At 41.5% G+C, this 11,004-nt stretch overlaps 1 protein-coding gene across 1 annotated transcript; it reads left to right on the forward strand.

The window, feature by feature from the left end:
• Positions 1-8,368: 8,368 nt before the first annotated feature.
• On the forward strand, positions 8,369-9,328 carry LOC146615733 (olfactory receptor 6N2-like). The gene has a single exon (XM_085373818.1). It carries the CDS (start codon positions 8,369-8,371, stop codon positions 9,326-9,328), a length of 960 nt encoding a protein of 319 aa, XP_085229944.1.
• The last annotated feature ends 1,676 nt before the right edge of the window (positions 9,329-11,004 follow it).

The following is an 11,004-nucleotide window of genomic DNA, read 5'->3' on the forward strand; positions in this document are numbered from 1 at the left end:
GGAGTTGATTTTGGGAAAGCAACCTGAAGCAGTCTGTGTTTCCTTGTTCTCCCAAGCTACTCCCGGCGCTGTAACTAACCTGCTGAACGGCATACCTGAGTGTTACTTTGAATGATTTTGAATCTTATAGGGTAAAGACAAAACTCTGCTTATAGGTGCCCACGCCTCGGAGGAAACCCGATCCACGGAGAAACCCGGGACGGAGATTTCTTTCAGGGAGCATCGCCAAACGCTTGCTCAAAGGGTATCATTTGATTGTTCGCGTTTCTCTTTATTGTTGTAGGCTTCTGCAAACCTTACAATGGGGTGTCTAAATTCATAGGCTGCATTCTCCCGACGCCACATTTGAAGGCCGATTACATCACAGCGACGCACCAAAGGCTGTCCAAAATTGTAGACTTCTCCAAATGCAGCCAATAAATGCGTTTCCTTTTCCCGGGATCTGAAGGATGGGTCAGGTGTATCCTTCGTGGACCACCATATCTCAGAATTCATAGCGTGGCCCAGCCAATTCCAGTTTCCAACAATGTCAGCAGCTACTTTAATATTACTCTTATTAATCTTTGTGGGTCACAAAATAAACTTTTAAGATATTTTCAGGTGAGAATGTAGGTGTGTAAACTTCAAATATCTGCTCGGTTTATCATGACATCACATGCTTGAAAAGTGCTCTGAAGTTTTCTGAGACGTCTGTCACCCACCAGCTCGATAGTTAGTCGGGGCGAGAATAGCGAACTCCTGGCACATCTCTTTCAAACCCCCCGCGGTCTTTCACTGGTCAGGTTATACATGATATATGTCACTTACATAACTTAAAAATGTTATTCTTTGGCTTGTTTCAGTGTTTTATTTGTTCGTGAGTAAATTGGTTTGGCTGAGATTACAGCTGAATACACGTCAAATGGAAAGCATCTTGTTGCATTCTCAATCATTCAGGTAAGTACATCTCCAAAAGTTGATTCCATTAATCTCGAGGTAGCGTTTTCAGTGGGAGAAACGTTTTGACACTCATCCAAGTGACTTCTTGTCACTTGGGTGAGTTATGGGCGACCATGGTTCAGGGGGTTGGGAAGCTCATTTTGTAACTGGAAGGTTGCCGGTTCAATCCCCAGCTCTGTCTGTCTTGGTTGTTGTGTCCTTGGGCAAGACTTCACCTGTTGGCCAGAGGGGCCGATGGCGCGATATGGCAGCCTTGCTTCTGTCAGTCTGCCCCAGGGCAGCTGTGGCTACAACTGTAGCTTGCCTCCACCAGTGTGTGAATGAATGAATAGTGGAATTGTAAAGCGCATTTCAAAGCCTTTCATTTATCCACCCATTTGCTGTCTCTCAGCATGAAATGTGGTTGTAGTATTTGTAGTGGATCAGTAACACACACTCACATTGTGGCTTGTTTACATGTACTAGTCTACAGCTGACCACATGACCAATTGCTAGATGACTTCCTTCAGCTACACCAGGGGCCAGCAACCCTGGGCACGCGTGCCACAGCTGGCACGCGAAGGGTTAAGTGATGGCGCGGCATGTAGTGAAATAATCTGAAAAGGTGTATTTAAAATTAATATCTACGGCTGGGCCACCAATACACATCACAAATTATCTCACACAGAGCTAATGACAATACAGCTAATGACAGCGCGCCTTAATGACAGTATCTTAGCTAATAGCCTCACCTCCTTGTTTTACTTGTAACTGGCTAAAAATTACACAGACGAGAGGGATGTAGCTAGCTAGCCAGTCCTGTGAATTATAGCCTCGAAGCGAGCAAAAAAAGATGATCCCCGGTCTTTTATGCCAATTTGGACAGAAGACTGGGGTTTTGTGCAACAGAAAGATCGTGCTGTATGTGCCCTTTGCCTTGAGAGTGTTGTTTGCCGGACTTCCAGTGTTAAACGACATTTTGAGACGAAACATCAAAAAACCTTCAAGGATGAGGCAGAGAAAGTTGAATCAATTACACGTCTGTGTCAAGATATGAGAAGCAAGCAAGTACTCTTTTTTTTTTTTTTTTTTTGCAGCTGCAAAACATCATGGAACTGAAGCAAGTTATCGTATTGCACACTGTATTGCTAAACATGGAAAGCCGTTTACAGACAGAAAATTTGTTAAGGAGGCTTTTCTCTCAAGCTCAGAAGTGTTATTTAATGGGCTTCCAAAGAAAGATGCAATTAAAGCAAGGATATAAGACATACCTGCATCAGCCAGAACTGTGGAACGACGCATCCAGGAAATGGGTGACAATGTCAGAGCCCAACAAACAGCTGGTTTGAAAGAAGCCCAGGTGTTTAGTATAGCTTTGGACGAAAGCGTTGATATCAATGACGGTCCACTTTTGGCTGTTATGGTAAGATACTGTGATGTGGCAGTACAAGAGGAACTCTTCTATTTAACCCCAATGCCTGAAACAACGCGAGGTGAGGATATTGCCAAAGTTTTTAAGGAGTGTTTTGATGAGCGAGGCATTAACATTACAAAGATTTTTGCTGTGACAACTGATGGTGCACCAGCTATGGTTGGGAAACACTTTTTCACTCTTTGAGGTCGGGAAACCTGCTTTTGACAACTTCTGAGAAAGGCCGCATCTGAGGCCTCGGAGTTTCCTTCCTGGTTGGCTGTGGTGACCTTAGCGGTTGCGTCCGGACAATCAAGTTCTTTCACTAAAAGTCCCACCATTTGCCCTTTCTTCTTTTCTTGCATGATGGCAGATAAGAGGGAGCAACGTCGAAAACGGGGCCAGGCCGGTGCGGGTGGTTCACAGAGCCTGGAGCTGGGTCATGACTCTCAACGTGACGCGGCTATCACGGAGCGCATCTACGAGCAGGGTGCAGGCGCACCGCTCGGCGAAGTCACATTTACCAGAGCATTGGAGGTTCTGAAACGGGACATCTGCAACAAGCTTGACTGCAAGATTGATACAGTTACCCATACACTGTGGTCAGAAATATCATCTGTGAAGGCTGAGTTTAAAGCTGCAATAACCACCCTACAGGCCACCGTTAATGCTCAAGGGACCACCATTAAAGATTTGGAGCTTTCAGCTACAACCTGCAGTGACGACCTGACTTCTCTTCAATCTGCTGTAAGTGTCCTAACGGAGGAGGTCAGACAACTGCAAGATAAATGTGAGGATCTAGAAGGAAGGTCAAGGCGCAATAATATTCACCTTATTGGCATCCCCGAAGGTTTGGAGACTTCTAACCCTAGGGAGTTTATTTCCCATCTCCTGCAAGATCTTCTGAAACTGAATGAAGCACCTCTGTTGGATCGGGTTCACAGATCCCTTGGACCAAAGCCCGGAGAGGGAGCGCCTCCTCGCCCACTGCTCATTAGAGTCCACTACTTCCATGTCAAGGAACAGCTGCTACGTCTTGCAGGGGCAAACTCTCCTCTACTTTACCAGGGCAGAAGGATCTCCATCTTTCCAGACTTCACACCTGCAGTGGCTAAAAAAGGTTCACAGTTTACTGGTGTCAAGCGCCTTCTGCACTCTTGTCCTGGGATCAAGTTCGGCCTGTTCTATCCTGCGGAACTGAGGGTGACATTTCCAGATGGAGTTGTACGTAAGTTTACTGATCCTGCATCTGCCACGGACTTTGCCAATAAGATCCTGGGGGTCCTGCCTCTCAGGGCACATAAGTGTCTTAGCCCATTGGGCTGATATGTCCATCTTGGTTAATTTCTGTGAAATATTTTATTCTATTTGTTTTTCTCTTTCTTCACTGTTTTTTATTTTTTATTGTATCTTATTGTAGTTTTTTTAAGTAACATACTTATGCTTATTTGAGGTGAGCTTGATTTATAGGATGTGTCTTGTTCTAATATGTTTTAATTCAATCGTTGATTTGTCTCTGTCTTGTATTGCATGGAGCTTGAACTCAACTGGGACTTCGAATAGTTGGGAGGAAGTGCTCAGGGGTGTGTTTGGTGGGGGGTGTGTGCATCTTGTTTGGGAAGATGCTTCAGCATTTAGGGGGAAGTTTGGGTGTTCTTTGTTTTTTATGTTGTACTGTTCTGTACGCTGACTTTGTTTTTCCTGTGTTTTTCATTGGTCAGCTTTTGTTTTTTTCAATCTATGTTCTAATATGGTATCGCAATTAAATATTAATAATCAACAAGCAGGTCACTCGTTTAAGTTCTGTAGCTGGAATTATAAAGGTCTGAACCAACCTATTAAAAGGAGTAAGGTCCTCCATCATTCGCAATTCTTGGGCGCCCAGGTTGTGTTTTTACAAGAAACACACCTAAAAATTTCAGATCATTTTAGACTTCGTAAGGGGTGGGTGGGCCAACTCTATCACTCTACATTAGAGCTGGGCGATAGAATGATAACGATATGTATCGCGATATAACTTTTACTCGATAGAGAAATTAAACTATCGCGATAGACCTCGCCGCTCTTGTCCTCTTAAAAAAAAAAAAAAAAAAAAAGGTCAGCCAATCCAAATTAAGTAGCGCAGAGCCGAACCAATCACAGCCGCAGCGTCACGTCGCGTGACTTGTTACGTACAGCACAAGTGCCAAGGCGCACATGTGTATTTGTTTGGGAAGCAGCCAGCCACCGTACCGCCCGGGTAATGGAGGAAATGAGTGTGCCGACTAGAAAAATCAACCGAGCGTGACCGAAGGTTACCGAAGAGAAATCAGATGATGGTTCCAATGCCGGAGAGATTGTCGAACGGAAGAGCCAGAGAAGTTCCGTAGTGTGAAGGTATTTCGGCTATTTCAAGTCTGACAAAAAACAGAGTAGCGTGCACTGTAAATTGTGCCGAAAGCAAGTCTGGAAATACAATAAACTGGTGCATGCGTCACACTGTGCGCCACGTTATTGTTTCGGTGAAATGAATTTCTACAATACTGTTACTGTTAATTCTCCTCTCTGCAGTGTTTAAATGCTTACATATACACACAGTTACTGTCCCTCCACACATACGACTCGGTTCTGCTTCTATGCCCCAGCTTTGTTTACTTTTTCCCACCGAGGCTTCTAGACTTCTGATTGGCCAACATTTCTGCACGGTTAGGAATCTAGCTCCACCTGCTGCTTTGGCATGTTCATAGCAGCGTTTTCCTTCATTTCTGCCTTTATGTGTGGACGGGATTATTTTTTAAAACGAAAACGGAAAATCTCCGATTTCAAAAATACCCGTGTACGTGTGGACGTAGCCTCAGTCTCTGACTGGAAGCGCTAATTCGTCATTCGGCTTTTGTCAGACTAAAGTAACTGTTAAAACTGTTTGAAAAGCTAAGCTATACAACAAGGAGAGATTGAGAATTTCCTTTTAGTTCTCAGTTTATTTGATATTGACAAAAGTTAGTTTTGTCTGTTCTTCTGTAAAACAAACTAAGATTTATTTTTAGAATTAATATTTTGTTTCTAAGTGGAATTGACAATTTAGTAGTCTGTTTCGTTTGTTCTATTTTGAAACTTAAACGCTTTAGCGGCTGCCTTTTGTGTAGTTTGCAATATTTGCCTTTATTTATCTGAAAAAGTCTCATGTTCCTTAAGTACATCTACCCTGTTGAACTTCATCCATCCATTCGCATCATTCATCCATTCCATCCATTTGTAAATGCTTAATGGATGAACTTATTATGGGAAATAAATATTTAAATAAAAACAAGCTGCTGATTATTTCACATTTTACTTGTGAGCAACGGCACATTTAAATCTTACAAATATAGTTATTTGGCTTATATCGTGATAGATATCGTTATCGCCTGAAATGAAAAAAACATATCGTGATATGAAAAAATCTTATATCGCCCAGCTCTACTCTACATTTAAATCCAAAGCTCGTGGAGCTGCTATTTTAATACACAAATCATATTTGTCGTATTTTGAACACTAAATTCATTTTTGCCAACATCTATGCTCCCAATTGGGACGATCAAAATTTTTTTTGCACTTTTTTCACTAAAATTCCTGACTTGTCTTCCCACTATTTAGTTCTTAGTGGCGATTTTAATTGTTGGCTCAGGCCGCTGGATTGATCCTCAAATAGGCCTGGTAGGCAATCCAACTCTTCCAAAATTATTAATATGTTCCTTGAAGAATTTTCTGTTATTAAGCATGTGGTAAGTGCTGAGCAAGCTAAGAATGAGCAACAAGCCTTTTTCATAGAACAAGCTGTGCTAATACGTCAATGGTTTCCATTGGGTGCTAGGAGTGTGGACTGGAGTAAGGTTAAGCAGATTGTCATACCCACGCTGTATCGGTCAAAGATCCTGGCGCTTGCTCGTGAAAGCCAGTGGTCAGGACATTTAGGCATCAAAAAAACGTATCAGTTACTATTAAAACACTTCTTCTGGCCTGGCATGAAACGTGATGTGGCTGCTTTCTGCCGTAGTTGCCATATGTGTCAACTTGAGGGTAAACCAAATCAGGTTATACCCCCTGCACCATTATGTCCCATCCAAGTAGTCGATCAACCATTTGATCACGTCATAGTAGACTAAGTAGGTCCACTACCAAGAACAACGTCAGGAAACCAATATTTACTCACCATTATGTGTGCTGCTACACGTTTCCCTGAGGCTATTCCACTGCACAAATTACGGCAAGGTCTGTTGTGAGAGCCCTTACTAAGTTTTTTCTACATTCGGACTGCCTAAAGTTGTCATAAAAGATCAAGGTTCTAACTTTCAATCTAAATTATTCAAGCAAGTAGCTAAAAACCTACAAATCAAACAGGTTGTGTCTTCTGCCTATCACCCAGAATCCCAAGGAGCTTTAGAGCGGTGGCATCAAACCTTAAAAGCCATGCTCCGCAAGTATTGCTTAGAGGCCAAAGTGGATTGGGATGAAGGGATTCCCTTTGTGTTGTTTGCTGCTCGCGAAGCTGTCCAAGAGTCACTCGGGTTCAGTCCCTCTGAACTAGTGTTTGGCCACACGCCTCGTGGCCCGCTTAAATCAATGAAAGAGAAATTTGATCCAGGAAGGGAGCCCTAGAGTGGGAGTGACCAAGTATGTGCAGGATTTCTGTGAGCGTTTGAGTCAGGCTAATGCTCTGGCTAAGCAGCACCTCACTGTTTCACAAGGAAAAATGAAACACGCTTATGATAAGGCTGCTGTCAAACGACAATTCCAGACAGGAGATGAAGTACTTGTCCTCTTCCCTGTCCCCGGATCATCTCTTTCTGCTGAGTATGAGGGGCCTTATGAGGTACACGAACAAGTAGGAGAAACTGATTACATAATCAGCACGCCGAATCGAAGACGCAAAACCTGTGTTTGCCATATAATCATGTTAAAGTTATACCACTCCCGACCCTAACCAAAACCCACTGGGAGCTGTGCTCCTGTGGCCGTCTTCAGTCACTCAGAGGTAGAAAGCACAGACGAGGCTGATGGTTTAAAACTGAATGACTCCAGTGGTTCTAAGCCCCGCTTGCCTTACTCTGAAGTGTTAAAATCATTCCGAGCAACAAGAAGACATGGCTAATTTGGTCCATGAGTACCCCTGTTTATTTGGCGATGCTTGCTGCTGCAAGAGTACAATTTGGAGATTTGGCATATAAAAGGATCAGAAAATGTACTAGCTGATGGCCTCTCCCGGTTGTGAGTATGACTTGTTTTGTTGTCTGTCATGAATATTGAAATCTGTATATACAAAACGTAGTCTTGTATTTTAAGGGGAGTGGTGTTACGGCCCTGGGCCTTGGAGAGAGTGAGACTACCCTTTTGTGCTTATGCAAATCTAAGTGTGCCAGGACTCGTGGATGACTGGCTGCTGGGAGTCCTGTGCCAGCCTTCTTTTATGCAGATCACAGTGTGCCAGACCTCGCGGACGATTGGCTGCCTGGAGATCCCATGACCACTCCATGACCAATTGACTGGCTGATTGTCTGCACCTGGGAGTATAAAAGGCTGAAGATCCTTCACACTAGGGGGAACTGCTGCTCTGAAGTGAATATGCAGTGTCCTTCTCGTCTGCTCTGCATGTGAATCTTGTTTGTTAAACCTCTTTGCTGTGTTGCTCTTTGTTTAAACCTGATATACAGCTGAACTTAGTTTCATTAGATTTTTGTGATGCTGGCTTGCCTTAGTTACCCTTAGCTTTTATTTTGTGTGCTGCCAGCCTGCTTTAGTTAACCCTTAGCTTTTACGCGTGACTGTTTCGTTTGTTCTTTATGTAATAATTATATGCCCAGTGGTCTGTTGAACAGCCCTGTCGGTTTTCTGTTTAAAGTTTGAAATTAAAACTTTTTACTTTACTCAGTTTGTGTGGGGGGCTTGTTTATGTTACTCCTCCCCTGACGCCTAACAGAGTGGGTTGTAACAAATACATTAAGACTTGTCTTTTCATTTGTTTTTTAATGAATACCATTTATGTCATCTAGTTGTATAGTAAATAACATTTTTGTTAATTGAATGGATGTTGAATTAAATGTAACATTGTTAACTCTAGGTGGGTTTGCAGAATTGCACAAATACAGGTATCTTTATTTTGTGATCATATTTACACTTTATATTCTGATACTCTGCTTTAATTCCACTATAGTTTTCCTTATCTGGACTCACAAAAACCTTCACGAGCCAATGTACATTTTTATTGCAGCTTTGTTAATCAACTCTGTTCTTTACAGCATGATTATCTATCCAAAGCTCTTATCTGATGTTTTGTCTGAAAAACAGATGATATCATATCCACTCTGTCTTTTCCAAGGTTTATCATATTACACCTCGGTTGGTTCAGAATTTTTACTGTTGGCAGCAATGGCATATGACAGGTATGTGTCTATATGTAAACCCCTGCAATATCCAGTTATTATGAATAGAATAACTATTTATGTATGTCTGATTTTAGCTTGGCTTATACCTGCTTTTGAAACCTCAGTGATGGGTGTGTTGTATTCGAATGTCAAACTCTGTAGCTTTTCTCTGACAGGAATTTTTTGTAATAATTCACTTTACAAGCTTCAGTGTGTGCCCTCGGTCGCAATATCTATATATGGTGTGGTCATGTTTATAAGAATTGCCCTTCTACCTTTGCTTTTCATACTTTTTACATACATCAGGATTGTTAGAATATCTTACCATTGTTGTAGAGAAGTGAGGAAAAAAGCTGTAAAGACATGTTTACCCCACCTGCTGGTGTTAACCAACTTTTCCTGTTTTATTTTCTTTGATATAATTATAGTTCGACTGGATTCTGATCTATCCAAAACTCTTCGTTTGACATTGACGTTTCAGTCAATTGTATTCCATCCTCTTTTAAATCCAATCATATATGGACTCAAAATGAATGAAATTTTCAAACATATCAAAATATTGTTGTCAAGTTTAATAACACTGGTATTACTGCCCTATTATCAAATGTATGGCATATAATTTTAAATTGTAATGCAAACTAGACAATGGAGTACCTTTTCTCCGATTTTCCATACTAGACAGAGGAAAAGAGATCAAATTTATAGAAATGTCATGACATTTATGTAAATGTTCATTTCTGTTCTTCTATTGATGACAACATAATGGTCATAAAACAAAGACAAACAATTTCTTAAACTGTTTCTGGTAATGTTTAAATTCTAAACATCTCATATGCCTGCATTTCACATTTCCCCTTCTATACTGTCATAGATTATTATTTACTATTGTATATTCACATAAAAATAATTTAGTAGAATGAATCAATTAGTAGAAGTCTCTCTTTGATGCTGACAAGCATGTGAATATTCATCACAGTGTCTTCTGTTTTCTCAGTTATATATATATATATATATATATATATATATATATATATATATATATATATATATATATATATATATATATAAAAAATTTTATATTGTTAAGGTTCAAAATATTGGGGATGGAGACAAGAGAAAAACCACAATAACAACACTGGTCCGGTCGGGTTGAGTCAAACGATGATTTAATGATCACACACGTGGGAGATGGACACTGATGCAGACAGCCTCAAATCTCAAAGTGGTGGAGCATTGCTCAAACTCTTATAGCCTCTGGTTCTCCCATCTTATCATAAAAGCCTAAACATTCACATTCTTTCTCTCACACGGCGCCTAAGCTACGACCTTGGCTCCCTGTTTATCTGCTCGTGCTGAGATGGGGCAGAAAACTCCAGCATGTTCTATTCTCTTCTAATCAGACAAATAAGGCGATGACTTTCTGCGAACAGTATTCCTTATAACTCAACAGTATAATGCATCATAAACAATATCATTCATTCACAATAAATCAGCAGTCTAATGCAATGCAAATCAGTTTAAATACTGCAATAATTATCACCTTCTTCTAATTCAGGAGAATAATGCCAACTTAAACTACATAATAATTCACAATCTTTATTTCGGTGTCTAACATGGCATAAAATAATATCATAATTTTACAATTCCCCCTGATGAGCTCATTATTCTAATGAGCTCACAAACACCCTGTAGCCCAGTGTGGCCGGGTTAATCTCTTCTCACTCCTGAGGTCCTTTGTCCCCCTGACGGGCAAACCATATGTAAGATGACCTCTGTGTTTGCGCAAGTCAGGTGCAAGACAAACTATTACTACAAGGATAGCAGGTCCAGATGACACTCCCCTGTTCTCCCACAGCTTTATTTGGTGTTCCCTTATACCATTCAGACGTAGACTAGAACCTCTGTCCGAAGAGCTCTTAACCTTTATTTTATTGCTGCAGCTACCAGTGTCGTCCAGTTGCGTGATCCTCTGTTCTTCTTACTTCAACCTCAGGGGTTAGACAACCCTTCAGTCGTGACACAGATCAGGGGATTATTCTGCCCCTATTTCAAACAACGATCTGTGTATCCTCGGGTCCTGTGTCTCCCGTGTATCCTCCAGAAAAGAACAGGAAGGCGTCCCCCTTTTGCCCAAGAGCCTCTCGAACCTTGTTGGTCTGGTGTTTCCGGATTTCCGTCAACCCCTTCATGGTTATTGCTGTATTTATGGGATTCATCCTTTTGAAGTGACTAGCTGGAGCCCAAACGCCATGACCCTTGGACCCAGTTGGTGTCTCGGCAGTCACTGTATCTGTC

The sequence above is a fragment of the Diplotaxodon limnothrissa genome, linkage group LG16, assembly GCF_057381915.1.
Source record: "Diplotaxodon limnothrissa isolate DT_005_m linkage group LG16, D_limnothrissa_male_GT1.1, whole genome shotgun sequence".
Classification (NCBI taxonomy): Eukaryota; Metazoa; Chordata; class Actinopteri; order Cichliformes; family Cichlidae; genus Diplotaxodon; species Diplotaxodon limnothrissa.